The sequence below is a fragment of the Chlamydotis macqueenii genome, chromosome 7 (genome assembly GCF_036417535.1).
Source record: "Chlamydotis macqueenii isolate bChlMac1 chromosome 7, bChlMac1.mat, whole genome shotgun sequence".
Lineage (NCBI taxonomy): Eukaryota > Metazoa > Chordata > Aves > Otidiformes > Otididae > Chlamydotis > Chlamydotis macqueenii.
Window position 1 is genome coordinate 24,120,069 of NC_141562.1, and position 21,158 is coordinate 24,141,226.

At 38.4% G+C, this 21,158-nt stretch overlaps 1 protein-coding gene across 2 annotated transcripts in view; it reads right to left on the reverse strand.

Annotated features, from left to right (window-relative positions):
- Window positions 1-7,981: 7,981 nt before the first annotated feature.
- The window catches only part of LOC104487710 (gamma-aminobutyric acid receptor subunit pi), a 39,097-nt gene continuing 25,920 nt past the window's right edge, over window positions 7,982-21,158 (reverse strand). The window contains exons 7-10 of one of the 2 annotated variants that reach the window (XM_086751962.1): window positions 15,186-15,338; window positions 14,095-14,288; window positions 13,289-13,294; window positions 7,982-8,290 (exon numbers count right to left, since the gene is read on the reverse strand). In XM_086751962.1, coding sequence (XP_086608088.1) covers window positions 7,982-8,290; window positions 13,289-13,294; window positions 14,095-14,288; window positions 15,186-15,338 — 662 coding nt within the window. Of the gene's footprint in view, window positions 8,294-13,288; window positions 13,295-14,094; window positions 14,289-15,185; window positions 15,339-21,158 lie in introns of both variants that reach the window. The other variant, XM_010130756.2, reaches the window with a different exon arrangement.

Here is a 21,158-nt window from a genome sequence, read left to right on the forward strand (position 1 = left end):
TAGCTATGGCAGCATCATTTGTAGAGTGTTCTCACACAGACCAAGCTGAAGACCTAAATTCTAACTCCCACTGTAATTCAGGGAAAAAAGCAAAGAGAGCCTTTAGTCTCTAGGACCAGAGAAGAGAAGAGAAGTAGCTCATGAATATTAGAGCTAATGAAACCTGATTTTCTCCAGATTAGTGTTTCAGTGTTAATTGATTCTCATGTCTGGAAGATGTAAATTGTGACTGAATCTTGTTCTGCATTTGAGGCACTTAGATATGCTCTCTTCAGTGTGTATTCTCTGGGATTTAAAAAGAATCAAACTCATGCTGTAGTGTTTTTCTCAGTGGGTAGGAGTCAGAAGTCTCTCTGCCCTGGACATCTGTTTTCATAAAGCCTGCAGGAACATCCTGTCTCTGAGATTTCTATTCATTTATCATATTTGTAAAAATACAACGAGTTCAAAAAACTAGGTAGCATAGACTAATGGGCAGATATATTGATACATCTCACCTACTACACTCTTCACCCCACCTGTTCAGGTCTCTGAAGCTTTTCGTTACAGAGTCCTTGATAGGCAAAGGTGTGGGTGGAGGTTTCCCCTGATGTAGATGGTGATTCAGATCAGAAATGAAACCCAAAGAGACAAAAGGAGCCAGCAGCCGTCACCAATAGTCCCCTGCTCTGCAGATGAGGCATTACGTTTTGGGGTGAGTGATCCCACCTCTCAGCGAGAGAGTGCCAGCGTGCACTCTCAGTGTTGCGCACATTGAAAGCCAATAGAAATGCAACTGGAAGATACAGGCACAATCCTATTATGTGATAAGGAAACGAGGGTGGATAGAGACAGCACGGAGATAAGAGGGTCATGAGAACTAACAGAGCAATTTGGATCTGAGAAAGTGGATGTACTTTTCACCAGATGCACTCAGACACACTGGGTTGCCAGATGAGGCTTGTCCTTGTTAAAATATAATAAATTTGCCTCTTCAGCCCTCTCTACATTTAAGGTTCTGGCACAAACCATTTTAGACAAACATAGATTGATGGCTGCAGTGTACACAGGAATGACACAGGACCAGAATGATGCTGAAATATCATTAAAATTGATTATTTTGGCTTGTCCCTCTGTCATCTTTTGTACAGCATGGCAATGCATCTGGAGACCCGATGTTGTCACAGAACAATGCAGAGCCTTCTGGGATGGGAAATGCTAGAGCTAGAATAGTAGCATATGCAGAGATGCAAAAGATGCAGAAACAGTTTTTGGTTCTGCTGGTAAAGAGCTGCATCATAATTCAAGTGACCTAACAGGAGAGAAATCCAGCTCAAGCCATTACATGCACTTGCTTATAGAAAAGGTGACAACAGCTGGGTTATAAAAACAAAGGTGCAGATACTGTCCAGAGACTTTTAAGGTGATACATGGCAGCCCAAAGCAAACACAACTTTGAAATTATTGTCCCAGAAGTGGTACATTAGAAATTAGGATTGTAGGATATTAGGGTCGAAATAAAGTAATTGGCTCTTCTTCCTTTTGGGCTCTTATAGTAGGAGGTGCATAGTGGGACCGGTCAACTACAAAAAAAAAAATTTGCTATTACAGCTGCCATATCACCTAATTTTCCAAAACTTTAGGAAGACTTTATTCAGCAGCTGGAATGTGCTGGAAAGAGTTGGTATTTTTAAATCTGATAATTTGAAATAAGGCCATAGGATCCATGAGCACATGTGGTTTGAAACAGTACAGAGTCAGCCATGTATTTGGCATCCATATGGAATCCTCTATGGAAATGTATGGAAATCTCCAGAGTTATCAGTTCTTATTATCAGGCTTTGCAAAACGTGGACCAGCGGTGCATGAAAAGGTTGTTCAGTAGAATTAAATTTATCCTGGGGCATAGGAAGCTTCAGACTTCAAAGTCTTTAGAGTATTTGCACATCATACTTTAGTGAAAAAAAAAATTACAAGGATCTCTGAATCTTTCATTATGAAAGAACCTCAAAAAGTACTAGGAATGATGCTTGAACACACTTATACAAAGATGATAAAGAATGATGGGGAAAGGCGATAAAAAGATGCTCAATCTGTTATTCATCTTTCTATGTAAGAAATTGAGAACAATGGTCAATTTATATTTAGCTACTTACAAAATTTCTTCAGACCTTAATCTGCTATTATTATTTTGAGGATTGTGCCATTTCAAGAGGTCAAAGCTCTCAGTTCTTGTGCTCTCAGAAATCCACCAAGGAGTTGTCAAAGCAAGCCTTATAAAACTACAGCAAGGACTGGACCAGATCCCTGTGGCCAACTCATAGGTGGGTAGTGTAGGGTAGAAGCTTTTCCTGTAGGTCTTCTTTCCTTTACAGGGAAGGAAAATACCACAGAACAGGACAGTTGTATTCATTATATATCATCAAAAGGTATTGCTATGAATGGACAGTTCTTTGATTAGGACTGAATTAGCTACATGCATAAAATAGTCCGGCATATGAGTCTAATGGACTAGCTTTTAAATGCCTATAATTGTACAGATGGTTCCCTTAGAAGAGCCTAGTGCAGTGTTACGTGATTCTTGTTCACCTTGTTGTGGCACTCATCCAAAGCAGGTGCTCAGTAAACCAAAATCATAAGTGGGCTGAAATGAACTGGCTCCTAAAGAAACTGGAACATAGAAAAGGAGACAATCCCTACTTCCGCGTCTTTCAAGGATGTATCAGTGGATGTAATGCTAGCTTCCCCCCTGCTGCTAAATCTCACAAGTTTATTGCTGTTTCTGAGATGCAATGAATGTTGTTTGTAGAAACATCATTAACATCAGCATGAGTGCCAGGAGCATACAAGCTGAGAATGTCAATATGTAGTTCAGGTTTGAAATCCATTTTATACTCTCACGTTACTAGCTTTGCCAGTTTGTTCTGCTTCCAAAGCAGCCAAGCCCCAGCTAGAGCCAGTGCTGTGAGAGTCCCTATTCTGGATCTATTCCTTTAAAGCAGACCTGCCTTTAAAGCAGAAAAATGTCATTCTTCTCCTTTCTAAGAAATCAAATAATGCTGGTATCAGATCTTTTTACTGTCTAGGTTCCAAAATGTACCTGCTATAGAAAGGAAAGCAACAGTACTGTGGCTGTTTGTGCATTAATACAGATGAAGTTATCCAGTGATTAAATCTGAATTAAATTTATATTCGGAGAGGAGTTTGAATATGAATCAGGGTTATCGTCTGTGTGCACATGTGCTAAAATCTTATGGGGTTTTTTTGTTTTCTGAAGTTTTGGCTATGTTTTATCTGGAATAGAAGAATAGAGTCTATTCCAGTTTGGAAAGGAACCCAGAACCCAAATTATATGAGCAAACTCACATTAAGAGACTGAAATGCCCCCAAGCGCCCCTTTATCCTTCTCTTTCTGAGGAGGGAAAGTTTGACTGTCAAATGGGATTGGAGAAGAAAGGTGTCTCTAGATGGAAACTGATGAAAAGCTGAATTTGGCAATACTATTAAAGTGGACACCTGGTTTTAATTATAAAGTTATATAGCAAGTAATGGCAAATCAATTACAGACTTCAAAATCATGTCAAGCTTATCTACACTAAGTGCTGTCAAGCACCCACTTCTCTAAAGTGAGCAGAATCCACTCCAGCCTTCAGCTCTTAGGCTGAGATAGCTTGTTCTTGCAGCTCAATCAGCCCAGAAGACTCACATGGCTCAGGTTCCCACCATTTCAACAAACCTTATCTTCAAGGGAAACTTTTCTAAAAGATTTGAACTGGCTTTTAAAATTATTTTGAACCTTGTGTCAACTGTTAGCAGTGTGCCAGTGAATTACCTGGGAACATTTGTTTAGGATTCTTAAACATTTATAGGAAAACTGTTGGTACTGACACTATTCTGCCTACCTTGAAATATTGAATTACTATAATAACTTGATTTGAAATATTATAATCTGCAGGAGAACATCTTGACATAAGGATAGAAAATTCAGGTTTAAAACCAAAGTTATTGTGGTCACGATGTCACTTTGCAGACTGGCAGAATATGATAAGAATTTAGGTGGCTAAAATGATGGAAATGACAGTCTGGGTTTGAGAAGCCTGAACTTTAGTGTGAAAATCAGAAGCCCTCAACAGTCCACCTGACAATGCTGTTTTGCCTGATTTTAATTAATCTGTCGCTACAAACATGACCTAGTTACCACAGTACAAATGTCAGCTTGTAATAGCTTTTCCCTAGAGTCCTCCTTAACTAGCATTTGCCATTTACATTTGCTCATTCAATCATGAAGAGTAGTTAATTAGCTCCATCTACTGCTGCACGGGATGAATTGTACCAGCAGTGCCAGTTCTCCAGTAGCCTCTCCAGATTGCGCTCGTAGCCGTGTCGTAGGCATTCTGCTGCACTATGCCACTGGCAAGAGCTGCTAGCAGAAAGCAGAAGGTTTACATCTTTCTGTTTCACCTTCTGCCATCAGCTTTAGTGTTACATATGTTTTCTTTAATGTCTAATCTGTTTGGTCATTTCTTTTTGAATTGCAGAGTGACAATGTGGAGCATCATTTTTTTTTGTATACATTTTCCCACATTGAAAGACATAACAGTTCTCTTAAAACAATTAGTACAAACAATGAAGAGACTTGCAAGGAAGGGAACAGAGCTATTTAGGTTACTGCTGCACTGATAATAAAGAAGGCCACTGTGCTGAAAATGGGTACTCAGATCAACAGATGGATGCCCTTATCCCGTGCTTGCCATATGTGTTGACTGGAGTATTCAGATGGGGCATTTAGTTGTTTCTGTTTTAAAATAAATATTCTGATATTCATTTAAAATACCTTCTTAGTTTATGAGGGACCTAATGAATGCCTGTTCTAAAATGTCATCTTTCTTAGTATTTCCCTTTTGATTTAGGTGGAACATTTCAACTACTCTCAAAACATCCCAGCAAGCAGGCTACATGAGATACTCACCTACAACATAGGTGAATCAGAGAAACACAACAGATAATTGCCAAAGTGGAAAGGTAGCAAGGATTAATGCCTTGAAATGTCTAAAATCTCAAAAAAAAAAAAGATTTATTATTATATTTAAAGAAACAGCTCAACAGCGGATTTTATTTTCATCATAGAAAATGCTGCTCTTAAGTAGCCTCCATAATGGTTAGACACCTGTGAGATGGCTGCTAATCCAAAAGACCAGGCTTGTAGGTATTCCACAGAGGAAGGAAATTTCTTCCTTGGGCTGGCTGCTGCCTTCAGATACATCAAAGGTAGCGTACCTCCTGCAAACAGCAAAGTGAATTACCTGAAGGTGCATCATCAGATCGTGCCGGTGTCCCCTTCACCTACCTCGTGTTCCCAGTTGTACAGCCACCTCAAGTAGCCTCAAAATACAACAGGACATTTCTGAATTACGAGTCTGAGAAGGCCACTGATTAGAAAACATTAAAATCAAAGTAAGCAAAAGAAAGACAATTATCAACCAGAAAATGATTGCAGAAAGCCCAAGGTCTTTCCTCTTTCCTCTTCACCAGGTATGAAAACAAAGCCATTTTCATTGCCAAGGCTGGCTTTGAGTGTCTCAGCCTCAACTTTGGTCCCTGTTCTTAGCTCTGAAAGAGACTTCTCCATCTCTAATTTACCTTATTTTTAGCCTTCAGTACATTGTTCATGAATTCCACTTACTTAGAAAAGCCTTTCCAGCTAACTCAAGGAATTTGATCATTTCTGGGGATAGTTTTATATGTTTGAATGAGATAATTTGAATGCTGTTCTTCATTCTGAAAATCTGTTCCCCTGTCCCCTGGAGGGAACATCTTGTACTTACACAAATTCATGTCAAACCAAGTTTTGTTTTTCAAATTAGTAATTAATGCAGAATTATGCAAAGCAGAATAATAATCTGGCTGTGCAGTCTATTCTTTTATGAAAACATAGGGGACTTCAGTGTCTAACTCTGCTTACAATTAGCACATCAGTGGGAAAATAGACCCTGTTATCAATTAACACTCTGTAAATAAAGCCGTCCAGACCTTCAACAGCTTTCTAAAATAACATTTAAAGTTAATTATCTCCAAGTTAGTTGGAAGCTACAAAACTCTAAACACTTAACTTTATACTTGTAGTAAATGTAAATCCCAAATTTAGCGTTGACGCAACAGGTAACTTGTAACATGTGGATAACTATTTGAGAAGATTTGAGATTAATGTAAACTTCAAATTTAAGAAACTAAATACAGAGCTTTACCATGTATTTTCTGTAAATGTTACAGGAGTAAGAACTGGAAAGAGTTCTCGGAGTCCAGCTCCATTCCTCATTTCCAAGAAAAAATCTCATAGAATGTGTTCCTGAATAATGGGTTTAAGGTTAAATCTGCAACAGCAGAAAGTTAAATAAAAAAATACTTTTTTTTTTTTTTGCTTATCTTTAACACAGACAGTCTTGGTTTGATTTCTTGAATGCATCTGCTTTTATATGAATGTCAGAAGAGCCACAAGGTACTAACAGCCACTAGACTGTTCCTGAAGCCACAGTGCCTCAATAAGCCTTGGAAAAGGCATTAGTGATAACAGTAGAGAAACAAGCTTTCAGTACTCAACTCATTTAGAAAATAAAAATTTTGAGGGAATTTTATTGAACTAATACTGGTTTACTGATGTGCAATGATTTTTATGGATGTAGTTGTGAGCAGGGGCAAATCTAACCCACACTGGTATTTTGCACTTTCCTTCTTCTCATGTAATGGTGTTCTTCACAGGCAGCACAGTGGTGGAAAGGGGGATCAATGTTATGGGGGCTTTTTAATGCATTTCTATGCATGTAGTGTGTCAGACCATTATAAATGTCAAGGTACACCGTCTATAAAAGCATACATACACATATATACACACCTATATAATTGTCAGGAAATAAGTATATTAAGTGCTTCTAAACTTCCAGACTGCAGTATAAGAAATGGGTTGCTGTATCAATAACTTTAGTAACCCCTGTCACTGAAATAACCACTTAAAAAGACTGTTCTGGTTTTTCATCAAGTGTAACCATTCTCTCTTGTGGGTCATAATTTCATCTGTACAAAACTTCCCCTTTTTTCATCAAGAGGTATTGCATATTAAGGGTTTTCTTTTCAATTCAAGAAGTAAGCTTTTTCATCTTCATGTGAAATGTTTAATGGCAAGTGACTCAAGAGGAATTTGCTAAGCTGAAATTGAAGCATATCAAATTTTTCCTCTGCATAACAGTTACCCAGGCCATTGAGACTGAGCAGAGTGTAAACGTCAGGATCAATGCCCATGTTCCATTAAGGGCTGGCTGACATCTAAGTATGCCCTCACTTGGGAAAAACATCTCTCTCAATCTAAACCTTTTGGCTCCAGTTCATTTCTATATTCTGTCCTGCACTTATTCAGCAAAGCCGTTGATGCCTATGGGAGTTCTGTCTACAGATGTAGGGAAGAGTCTCGATACCATGTCTGTGACCTTACAAAGATGAATATACTGTTTAGTTTGTGGTGGTAGCCCATGCTTTCAAAGTTGTTTCTTGCTATGAAGCAAAACCACTTTGATCTGCAACTATATATTTTCTTATATAATCTGGAAAATTTATGCATTATTGACAAAGCCAGAAGGAACAGAATCTTGAAAGCATAGCAGGAAAACAACACTTCATTTTTTTTTAATTTTAAAGATATTCAATGCAGTTCAGAAACAAGTGTAATATAACTCTTATTTTACAAAATTGAGCATTAAAATATTATAAAAGGACTTATTGGCCTTTGATAAATAGTTTGATACAGGACATGCATGCTAATAGGAAAGTCAGTTTTGGATGACAGTCATTTAACAGTGGAAAAGTGATGTAACGAGAAACTCTGTCAAAATGCTTGAAAAGATGGCATGTCCTTTCACACCCCTTTATCCAAATGCAACTTCTTCATTCTTCTGCAATTTTCTCTCCAATATCCACTTTCTAAACCTTAAACCAATTTTACACGTTAAAATATTTAGAAATACAAATAATATACCCAATAAAATACATTAATTATGATGAATGATAATGGGAAAGAAAATCTGGCATAGTTGTCTATGTGGTAAGGATTTTTAACATGGAAGCAATCAAAGATACAGAAAAGTCTTTTCATTACTGACATTGGTGAACTACACCCACTGTGTTTATTTCTCTTCCTTTTTCCATCAATGCTGGTTTTGCTGCTCTTATTTGAATCAATCTTGTTCATATTGTCAGGGGCACTGCTGCTGTTAGTGACTGCTGTCAGGATGCCGTTCCTCTCTTCTCCACCCTCTTCATTCTCCTCCTGATAGGAAACAAAACAATAGATACTTAAGTGCATATTTCATCACCTATTTACTTTACAGCTGCAGTAAATAATCAGATTTTTCTTACAACTACTCCTGTAGCTTGCTTCTTGATTCCAAGGGTGAGCACCTACACGCACCAGACAGCTCCCTTCAGCTGCCAAAGCCTCCGTCTACAGGAAAAACACTGACCTAAGCAACATCTTACTGCAAAAGCTTTCGTAGGACTGTAGAGCAAAACTGGATTTGTTCAAATATGGCCCACTAAGCTTCATAAGACAGCAGCAAATCCATGAAATGCACAACAATAAGCCTCCTTCTGCTGAGGGTAAGATACCGGCAAAGGTCAGTGTCTAGAAAGTGGGTAAAGCAAAGCCCCAGTCCACAGACGGAGAAGCTGGGGGAGCTGCCCGACCAGCTACTCAAGCTGGTTGCACCCTGAATCAAGCACCCCAGAATATGAGACACTTTCCTTCCGTGTAGTTGACTACTATATGCCTGGTGTTTCGTGATGAAAACTGAATTACTTAAAAAAAAAAAAGAGATAAAAGAAAAAAAAAAAAGAGGATCACAAAGAGGGACAAGCCCCACAACTAATTCAGTACTAAATAGCTCATACTACTTTGTTTCAAGTCCTGAAATCCATTCTTTAAATTCAAAGTTACACTGAGGATAAAGGCATTTTTATGTGTTTCATTACATCAAAGTCTACAGCTTTGGAGAATGTTGTATAAGCCTTCTCATGCGTTTTGTTTCTTTGATTGGAAATGGCTCAGAGCAATGAAGTTCATATACGAAATCTTCACCCTTTGAAGTCAGTGGGTTTTCTGTCACTGACTCAGAGGACACAGGATTAGACATCAGCTGCTGCTTCAGCTCTAAACACAAGCTTTCTTTAAAGTTCTGGGGTGTTTAGTTTGGTTTGAGGTATTGCAGAGATACTAGCAGATCCAAGGTATAAAGATTGGCTCCAACTTTGTATCTAAATTAAACTTAAATTTGTATAGTTGGAGGAGGAGTAATTTTAATTCAGGCAGGTGCACAAAGAATTTTTAATTTTCTTCTGATAGTTTTATTGCCTTCCAAATCAGCGAGCAGCATACAAGCAAGAAAAGGCTAAAAATTTATTTGTGAAATGTAGAATGCAGATTTTCTTTCCAATTTGCTTCTTCTATTTGCATCATGAGAAATAGAATTTGCATCAACGTTCAAGGCCAGGCTGGATGAGGCTCTGAACAACCTGATCTAGTTGGGGATGTCCCTGCTCCTTGCAGGGGGGTTGGACTAGATGACCTTTGAAGGTCACTTCCAACCCTAACCATTCTATGATTCTATGATTCTATGAGAAGTAATAGATTAGACAAGGACAAACTTTAGAAAAGTTAAGATGTAAAGCCCTATGTACAGCCACATAAAAAGCTCATTTAGAAATATCCCAGCTATTAAAGTCAAAGAAAGCTCATTAAGCCACCTGAGTGATCTCCATGCTGGTGCAGAACTGCTCTTCTGCCCAGGGTACTTGCAGACAGCACGGTTCTTGAGCCCTTCTTTGTCTAAAATTAGTAACGTCCTTGAAAATTAAAGTGGAGTCTGGACACTGTCCTCACACTGCTGTGAATCAGTGAAGCAGAACAGATGGAGCTAGAAAAGGGGATTATTACTACTTTTCATTTTCAATTTGAAAAAAAAAAAAAAAATCCAGTATATTTTATTTGCAAGAGATAAATGTAGCTCAACACAATGTGTCATCCTAAAAATACACTGACTACAAAACCTTGCTCATCTTCCACCTCGCCTCCCGCAGCTACCTGAGAATTTTGAACCCAAAAGCCAGGATAAAAATCTCTCTACAAAGCATTAAGAGTATCAAGCCTTAAAACTCCAGTCTGAACCATAGACAATCCCCAGGGTAGCACTAAAACTCAAACCTGGAGTTTTACTGGGGGCCTCGCTCTGTTATAAATACCTGGCTCTTCTGCTTCTAAAAGTTCAGGGAGCTGAGGGATGGCAGAGGAGCCTTTGTCAGCAGCACCGGGCGCTGGAAACACAGCACTGCAGCGACAGCCTAACGAATGTGCTCAGTGCTTCGCAAGTTAATAAAATAAAGAAACCTGTCAGGAGAGTCCTGACTTTTTTTTCCACCAGTCTCATTTTTCAGAAAGGAAAAAAAAGAGCAAAACCACATCTATACTTCAAAACTGGCAGGATTTGGGGCATTATTCAGTGTAAGAGTCTATTTGTCTCCCAGGTAGGGCTGCCTAAAAGTTGGGCAGAATTAGTTTTGCTGCAGAGCATGAAAGGACATAGTGTACGTGCCATTTTTCTTTTCTCACAACTGCATGTGAACAATCTGCAGGAGGCTGATGCTTTATTAAGCTGTTCTTGACTCCTTTCTGCTCCCCAAGAGGCAGTTATTCCTTAAGCAGAAGAAACCATACATGGTGTGTACGCACTCGATTCTGTTGGCAGCATTACAGGGCAGGGCTCTCGCAGAACAGAGACGAGTTCACAGCAAAAGTGCTGTATCACATTGCTTGAAAAGGAGAAAGCTAATCCAGAGGAGAACCACAACTGCTAGTTTATTAAAAATCTAGTCTTATAAACAGGGACTGTCAAGGGACTTTTCCAACTCACCATGGAGAACTGAAGGTGATGAAAGATTAAGCTGGTTTACATTATATTAAAAAAATCCAACCATGTTGCAAGTGTTCAACTGTGGCTCTAATTTTAAACGTCACACTACATTTTCTCAGGATTCCTGCTGTCAATGAGAAAATGGCAGCTAGCACTAAGGGCTCTGTTCAATATAAAGTTGGTATCATCCAGCAAAGGTACTGTACATCACCCAAAAAGCGCTGTGTACGGCACCTGCTCATGTGGCTGCTGTTCACGCTCACTGAAGTGTCTGCTGACATCTAAAACCAGCATAATTGAGGAAAGTCATCACTTCCATTTAATAATGAAGACATTCAATATTTAAAATATTTCAAGCTAAAGAGCTGCATACTCGGAGCGTCCTCAGTGTTCATAAAGACTGCACGACGTTTGCCCAGAAATGCCAAGTAGCCTGAACACTGCCCTCGTAACCTTATTTTCAGTTTTCAAATTTTTCTCCTTTCTGATCAAAAGGGAAAGGTTTAGATGAAAGGCAGATGAAGGCCAAGGAGGACTTCTCTGTTTTATAAGAAAGCACAATTAACACCTTTGTATAAAAGAGAAGAAACTTGGGATTTTGGAGAGACAACCTCTCCATTTAGGAAGTCTGTTAGGCAGTTCATGTGAATGGCACGTTTTGCCTGACCCCCCAAACCAGGGGGTTCCTCCGCTTTTGCCATGAGCTTTGAAGCTCTCTCTGTGGGTCTTGGTTCACATGTGAGACACTGCAAGAGCGTGGATATGAAGAGCTGTTTCACCAGTTTATATTCTAAACTGGAGACCCCAAAGGCTTCAAAAGAATGTGATACATCAGTGCCCAACTGCTTTACAGAGCAAACCGGAAAGCAAATCAGTACAATTAATTCCTGTACAAGGCAAAGGGTTACATTTTCAATTCACCTCCTACATTTATTTACATAACTCTGAGTGCAAATTTTCCATCAGCTCTCATAGGGGAATAACAAACTGGGAAGTGAGATTTCTAATTAACCTGTGTCCACAAGAGAATAAGATAATGAGAAGAACACATTTATGGTGATGATACTCACACAGGAATTTGTTAAGTACCTGCTAGACAGTGACATGAGATTTTAGCTGCTACTTCTGTCCTTGTGATGTTTTGTTTTTTACAGTGAGAAATAAGAAATACAAGTCAGGTGTACTCTACATGGCACCCTGCTCAGTAAGCACTGCTTGTCCTTGGATACAATAGAAAAAGGACATGACAGGCATTTTCCTTATTCTAGGGAGTCTTGAGTTGATCTAGGACCAAACAACTGCCCCTTCCCTTATATGCTTGTGTTTTTGTGGGCAAGAAGTGAGTTGAACTGGCTTGCTCACTCCTGATGCACAGCAGAAGGCAGGAAACATGCCTGAAGTGACAGACCATCCCTTTCAGTCATTAAGTCCGTCACAAAACTGTACCTTAAATCTTTCTTCCTTCCTCATTTTAGGGCTATACCTCCATTTACTTCCAAGAACATCTTTCAAATCCACGAGTTCCCATGTCTGCCCCATCTGCAAGCACTAGTACATGTGCCCCAGATGAAAGGGAATCTGATAGAGGCAGATGAAGGCAAGGGTAGTCATAAGCATCCTTCACAGATACAAAGATGCTTAATCATCCAAACACTGAAACTCTTTACTTTCTTGCCCAAAACTCCAACAAGCTTTTTTTTTTTGCTCTATGACCAAAATGACAACCACTTACTTCACAAGATGGATATGCTCAGAGGGAATTGTCACTGATGCTACCTTGCCAGGAAAAATTACTTTCAGGCTTTCCACTCAAATCCTTATTCAAAGCGAGTGTTTGCCCATTTGCAGACATCCCCCCATTAGATGTTGTTTTTTAAAACCCACTGGGTGGCTCAGTTTTTATCTATTATTCAGTCCTTCTCTACAGACCTAGACATAAGGACAGCTTTGAACATACTCCTGTGCATTTACAGAACCTACCTCTTATCCAAACAGCCAAAATCCCATATATATTGTTGAACTATCTACGCATAAAAAAACCCCCACATCTTGGCTGATCTTCACTGTTTTTAAACTTCTTCTCTTGAATTCAGTATCCTGTTTATTAAGCCTAGTGAGGAGCTTTACTTAGGCATTTGTGATGCTCTGTTCTAGTTTGGCTTAAGTAGTTAACAATTTTTCTTATTCTGGACATTTATCCCTACAGCACTCAACCAAACTTTTTCCTATTTTTTTATCCTGTTATTCTCACTTCCCATGTTTTACTTTTTTCTATTCATCCAGAAATGTCATAAGCTGCTTAAAATTTTCTTCTCTATCATGCATATTAGATTCAGTTCCATAATTAAAAGCTGCAAGACAATCAGCTTCCAACTTCCTTGTGATTTCTTTTTCACTGCTTATGAAAGCAGTGCTAAACACTGGAGATGGAAGATGTGAGAAAACTTCTTCATTAATCTGTCCTGATTATTTCAGCAAGGTGACAACCAGCAGATTCAAAAATGCCTATGTTGATTTGATCCCTTTTTATTTTAAGTATATTTTACAGTATTTTAGAGTTGTGAGAAGCTCATTAGAGCAGCAAAAAGCGCTGCTATAATAACAATGCAGAACAGAAATTGAATCCAAGTCTGAGCTTCAGCTGTGGCTGTTGAAAGAGAAGGTGTCAGGGGAAGGCTGTAGGGATCTGGTACAAATACCTGAAGCTGTCTGCCAGTAAACTGACTCACATACCATGCATGTAAAGAAAGTTTCATAAACAGAATGCGATACAATCTTTTAATTTTTGCTGTATTACAATAAGACCAAGCCACTGAGCTCAGCCTGATTTTTTAACTGTAAGTAAGTGTATGCCATTGTTGGGGAGACAACAAGTGCCTATGACTTTAGTGACACATCTAGTACATTGTTTGATAAATGGCCACAGAGCCCATGCCAAAACAAAGAATCATTATGGAAGGGTGTTCCAGTTTGTCTGATCTCTTCCAAAAATTTCCAGGCATACAAATATATTTTTTTTTCTCAAGGTTATTCTGTTTTGATTGTCCTTGTTCTGAAACAGAAAATTCCTTAAATACATTTACCACTAGTAGTAAGAAAATTCATTCTCTTTAGCAGGTGTAATTGAAGTCTGTTGTGTAGTAAAACAATCAAATAATTAAAATACCTTTGGAATTTCCTTTGAACTCAGTCGATGCAGAGTGCAGAAGTGAGCCACGGCGTACTCTAGTAGTGCTCCAAAGATGAAACTGAAGCAGATACCGAGGTATACATCAATTGCCTTAATAAAGCAATTAGCATTTGGGAGTGAAGTCCTGGCTCCCATCATCAATGTTGTCATAGTAAGGACTGTGGTAACACCTGTGGAACACAGAAATATAAGTTCTGATAAAATAAGGATGGCAACAAGGCTCTCTACTGCAAGGGTCCTGCTACAAGACAATTTTTCCTGGCTATGTGAACTCCTATTATGCCACAGCATTTAATGTGTCATTAATGTGTCGTATTTTGGAAAGAAGAGTTTTACATGAACTTGTGATTCTGAAGTTAAACACTTTAAAATACTCATGAAAACTGTTTGAAAAGCTGAGAAGGTTGGAAATTAAAATGAGACTGATTTTGGTGCCATAGGATACACCTATAATATAATAAATATAGGATATATTTATTATTAACTCATTATTATTGCAACACTACAAAAATGCTCCCTTTAAAGCATTCAGATATCATTTTGCTCAGTGTAGTTGCCCACTGGCCTCATGTGACATAAAATCTTTCTTTCTACCCTGTTCTGTAGGAATGCTTTTCCCACCCCACCTGCAGTCTGATCAGAACCGATTTGCATTCTTTCCCTTTCAGAATCTCCTTTATTTGAAATTATGTTTCATCTCTTATAATTCTCTTATTATTCATGTGTTAATTAGTATGTATCATTAGTCCTCACAAAAGCCTCATAATTCTGTCTGTGCATGCCATGTGTTTGAATATGTTGAAATTATTTCCAAAATGACTGAGTTTTCCTTTGCTTTCAGCAGCCTTCCCTGCCTCCAAGTCTCCTGCAGCTCCCAAAGACTTTTTCTCAGTCAAGGAATAGCGAGACTTTAAGGGGAATCTGCATGATGTACTGCAGGTGCAAACCGGAAAAGTAATCCCATAAAACTCAGAAGTGCTCACAACTTTTGGAAATGGATACCATATACATGCAATAAAGAAAGCATCTAATGATCCAGCTCTTGTTTTGTTTTATCGGCTTCTCACCTATGCAGATTCTGGCTGGAACTGATGACTGGCTTATCCAAAACGATACCCAGGAGAGCACAACCAGCAGGATTGATGGTACATATGTCTCCAGTATGAAATATAGGATGTTTCTCTTAAGCTCAAAGTGAAACACTAATTTTGGGTAACGTCCTGTGGAAAGAGCAGGGAAAAAAAAAATATTGTGAAGGTGTAATTCATAAAAAGTTCTTTAAATTATCAACCTGTGTTACTATTCTGCATTACAATGCAGTAAAAGCTTAATGAATAAGTCTGGAAAAAGTTAAACGCAGTGCTGAAAAATTCTATCATGAAGACTCTAATTTGAACTGAAGGAAAAAATCAAAATATGTAACACCCTGTCACCATACCCAGAGTTTCATTAAAGACATCTTGAACGGGAAATTCACTGAGGATTAGTGAAGTTAAAAATAAACCCAGCAGTGTAGAAAGGATGCTTCATTATATAACACAATGCAAGGAAATTCGAAATCACATATGTATTTAGCTGTGGCAATTCATAAAAATCACAGTGAATGACTACATAAAGTAGCATTATAACAATTTTATGAAGTTAGGATGGGCCCTTATTTTTAATTGCCTCAAATATCTGGTTTATTTTGCTTTTCTTTTAATTTACTGTTGCTCAAAATGTAGATCAAAGGTACCTTCTCTGATATTGCTGACCTATCTCTTACATTCCACTTAAAAACAAGCAGTGTCTTTGCATCTTCACTATCTATTTTTTTCTTTACATTACTGCATTACAGTGTTGGTGCTGTTCTGAGCGGCAACACTGCTGTGGCACAAACGGTGTGCTTCTAAATGAGAGATTTCCAGAAGATCAAAGTTTGGGCCCACAGTTAAAGACAGAGTTGGGTTTCATTAGGGAGCAGCACACTGGTAAGCAGAGTCTGAATTTGACACCCAGCTCACTAAATGAGCAAAATTTGGCTATGTTTGGGCAACAGAATTGCAGGACCTGAAATTATTACCAGTCCAACAGTTCAAAGTAAGGCAAAAGCTTGCTTTTTTACTGACTTAAATGCACAGAACAGACTTTTTATTGTGATATTTAGAGTTCAAAATTAAATGTTAAAGTATTTAAGTTTTTTAAAACATTAACAAAATTATTGAACCAGAATATCAGTGAGAGAGTAATGTTTGAACATACTGTGGTCAGATAGCTTCGGCTTCATCTATTTTAATCCAACAAATTATGATCTCCAGGTCCTATGTTTATGTCCAATGCTGAGTGCTGTGAGTCAGGACAGAACTACAGAACAGTGAATGCACTTTAGCAACAACAATATATGCATAGACAGGATATTTGTGCATCCCTCGGGTGTGCTGTGAGACACGGAGGCAAAGAAGAGTACTTTTAAAAGCTTGAAGTGCAGGTAATGGATGCCAAGAAATGTCTTCTTGCTCCCAGGCTAGAACATGGATGGCTCATTTTCCATTTTAAAACATACTGTATAAATTGCATCCAGAGAACAATAATCATAGAATCATAGGGTTGGAAAGGACCCTCAAAGGTCACCTAGTCCAACCCCTCTGCAAGGAGCAGAGACATCTTCCAGTAGATCAGGTTGCTCAGAGCCTCATCCAACCTGACCTTAAACATTTCCAGGGATGGGGATAAGGATTCATAGAACCCTTAAAATCAGAGGGTTCTAGGCTATGTAGTCTGATCCTAATCACAATTCATCACATTTCCCCAATTACCCCTTGCTTTGAACTTAGTCACTTTGATTGGAATAGAGTTCACCTTTCACACAGGCATCCAGACTTAATCTGAGGGTATCAAGACATGCAGCATTCACCATTTCTCTCAGTAATGGTTACTATGAAAATAATTATTTTTAAACTGAATGCCTAATTTCTAATCTGAATCTGATTTTAGAAAGCTTAATAAAGCTTTCTGCCATGCTAACTCTGCCTTTTCACTAGTAGTGAGAAGTAGTAGTCCTTTGGTAGTCAGCTCTTTCTCCTCCTCAAGGTACAAATACACGGTACTTAGGGTTCTTCTTTGTAAATTCAACATTTTTACTTCTTCAAGTTTCTGACTGATAGAGAAAAGGATATAAAGATGGACAATAGACTCTAACTCTCTCCATGAGGCAGGAGATACAAAGATGATTTATACCATTATCATCATTTTTATGTGAAAAGAGAAACACTACATTAGAGTACCTCTATTAATATGGTGATTTTTACCAATACAGTTGTTTCAGTAAAAGTTGTTTTGCCCACCAAAATTGTTTTTAAGTGCAAGCAGACCAAAGTAGAGCACCCAAAAGCTAGGAAGTGCAAAACTTACAGTTGGCTGTGCAACATTACTTCTGCTTCCATCTGTGTTCATCCTTGCACTAAATCAAGCACTAGTGCTATGGAAAAACACTGAGTCTGTACAACAAAATACCATAGCACACAGCATATTTAGGGAAAGAGAATTAGGGTTGTACAGGCAATTGTAAATCTGTGGCTTCCTAGTGTGTAAGAGCAAGCATTTTAAACCTTAATAAAAACTGCTAGGGATTTTATTAATTTTGCTTGCAATCTTCTAGGCTGTTATTTAAGTAGGACTCAACATAGACACTGTTAAGTAGGCAGACAAGATTTTCTCTGTAGTGTTTGTACCCCAAACTGTCATTACTGTGGCATGGGTGCAGCTAGCACACAAAGGACGATACCACAGCCACCGTGAGTGAGGGAAGGGTGTCATCTCAGAGATTGTGTGAGAGTGAAGAGGGTGCAAACTGTCAGCAGGAAACTGAATCCTCCACAGAAGTCATTTGTCTTGTGCTTCTGTGTGACCAAAGGCCACGTACTCAGTAAAGGGGAGCAAAGAGACCCGACTATGCTTCCTGCAGGGTACCACAGGCCGTTAGGAGTTCCTGTGGTTCAGCCTTAGAGCTTGTCTTAAAGAAGGAAAACTCCGAAATGGCCATTACATAACAGCCATACAGCAATGCCCTCTCCTTGTTAGCACCCTACAACTGTATCTCCGTTCACCTGGGTATAAAAGCCAAGTGTGTACATAGGAAGTTAGTTCAAAATATCAAACTTGAAAGTCACACTTTGCCACTTTGCTGCAATTTCCAAGTGTAGACAAGCTCTTTGAATGTTCTTGTGTTCTTTCGTGTTATTTTTCCTGATGCCAGAAATTTCTGAAGCAATGTGAACAACAAAGAGAAATGGAATTGTAACAGCTTATAGCTGAGTGGCTTTTTGGGGAACAAAAGAAATGCATTTCTCTAACCTTAGGGCTTTCTGCTTGCCAGAATCCAAAGACACATCATGGACATGACAATAATAGTGTCAGCGTTTCTCTAAAGAGTTCAGAAGAGCTTTTATAATGGAAATTTTGAAGCAACCTATATATAGAATTCATATGAGCTCCTCCTGTAATAAACTGAATGAAGTAGTCAAGAAAAAGTATACAATGCATACTTTTGCTAAAGAAATGAGCAATGTCACAAAATGAAGATAGGGAAATATTACAGTCCTTTTTTCATCTACATTCCACATGCACCAAAAGTTATCACCTTTAAAAAGAAACAGATTTGCAACCATAGTAATGGTATGTCTCAGTGCCTTTAACTTGCACATTTGAGGCTGTGGTGCCAGTCAGATCAAAAGTGAAACAGGTTCACGTAATCCTAGTCTTGGCTTTACTAGAGTTAACTCAGGCAGCCCAAATTAACTCCTCAAAACTGTCAAGTTTGCCCCTTGCTTGAGTCTTATTGACAACAAAATATTTGCATTAAAATGAGAAGATGCTTTTTCGTTCAAGTTTCTGGCCCGTAGTGGATGTCATCTCAGTGACTTAAATTTGATAATGTGATGGAAATAATCTCAGTGCAGATCGCTAACTCTGCAGCAAAGCATAGTGTTAGCACTTACCAAAGTATCAAATTCCTGCGTTTAACAGTTTCTCAGATGAATCTGAACGTAAACGACTGCCAGCATACACACTCTAAACCCATCAGAAGGGAAGGTATTTTCCTTCAGTGATCCCACAGCAAAAGAAGATTAAGCACAAAAGAAATGAAATTTCAGTTGGTTCCAAGTGACCACTTTTATTTCAGCATCATAAAAGTTATATCAGCATAGACTCTTTCCCAGCAGCTGAGCAGCTGCAGGTCTAGGTCTAAGGCAGCTTTTTCTGAAGGCAAGAAAAGCTAGTTTATTTCTCTTTATAACTTGCCATTGAAGTTTGATTTTGGCTTCTAAAAACAATATTCTAATTTACAGGAGTACCTGTCTGACACTTTGTATAGATCTTCCTATAAAATTATTTTATTGATTTATTTAACAACTATTGCTGCAGTGCCTAAGAGACAGATAAAAACCTAAACAAACAGGCTTCCTTATCAGCCTAGGTCATCCATTTTTTGATTATCCCATTTTTCTATGGCATCTGTTCCCAGCTGACAGCAGAATACTGCATCACTGCTCTTTCCTGCTGCCCTCTGGCCAGTGGACAGTCACAGCAGAGGCACCTGAAGGAAGGACTGATGCCCTACAATGGCTGTCAGCAGTTGCTAATTTCCTCTCCAGCGCTACAAGATGGGAGCACCTTCCCCACAGTTACTGTCTGTGGACTTTTTGATGAACTGTACTCCAGTAAAGGACTGCTCCACATCATTCTTTATGTAAGAAGCACTTTGGTATCCTGCACAGGGGTGTGCAGTCAGGCACAAAGAGCACATTCTTCTCCATCATGAAATATGTATGCTAACCCCTTGGGTGCCAGCTAAAATGTGTGATGTACAACTCACACAAGTGCATCAGCATAACTCTACCAATGCGGCATTTTCTTCTGTTCTTGCACCTTTTTAACGGCACAGTACCAGAAAGCTTTAAGTAGAATTTTACTGCCTTAACTATATGCTGAAAATGTTTTCAGCATGCAAATTTTTTTTCTTGTTTACAATGAACATACACATTAAGGAATGGGTAGCGTCCTCACTTTTACCCAACAAATAAGCTGTGCAACTGAAATGCAGTTCTCTGACTGATGTAGAATGCTAAAGGTGTCAATATACATGGCTAATACATTGTTACAGCTCCTTTGTACCTCCCCCAGAGAACAATCAGTCTGCCGTTCTTTGCGGTCAAGGTCTTACAAATTCTCTCTTTTCCTACTTGTTCTTCATAGATGAACTAAAGGAAATGAAAGATCAGGCCAGGCTTCTCAACATGCATTTTATGTTCATGAAAGTGCTTTACAAAAAATGAGTTTGAAATTCAAATTTCCTAGGAATGAAACAAACCCTTTCAGATAGTATTTGTGTGCAGATACATTTACCCATTTAGCTTACCTGTAAAAGAAAAAAAGCTTCCAAAAAAATTATAGTGCAGAAAGTTTTCCAAGTGTTTATGTGTATTTCTCTCTATACTACAAAGAGCTTCCCAGAAGTTAACAGAAAAATGCCTCTTCTTAATATCCTCGATATTCATTCAATTCATTTAATTTACATAAGTTTTTATGGTTCTGTACATTTTTCAATGCATTTTCCAAAACTGTTTTCTTTCTAAACTGTTCTACATTGCAGAAGTATCACAAAAACAACTCATGATGGAAAATTTTCAACATCAACTCAAGTAAAAAACCTTGCTTACAATGAGTGTTTATATGAGCTCAGATAGAGAAATTGAACATAACATGGTAACAGATATATATGCATATGTAACTGCTTGAATCTTAGGCGAGGCTGACCAAAGACTCATCAGATAAAATTATACTGAATACAGTTCTGAGATACTTTGTCAGCCCTGTATGGCAAAGATTATGTTCTCAGATATAACAGTTGGAGAGCAATTACAGATTATAAAAGAACTGATAAAGGGAATGAGACAAGTTACTCAATGTACCATACCTCAAAAAAAAAGAACTGAAAATCCTAGAAAAGTTTGCTTGTTAACTAATCTCCTGAGCCTTAGGAAACTGCTGAAGGGACAGTA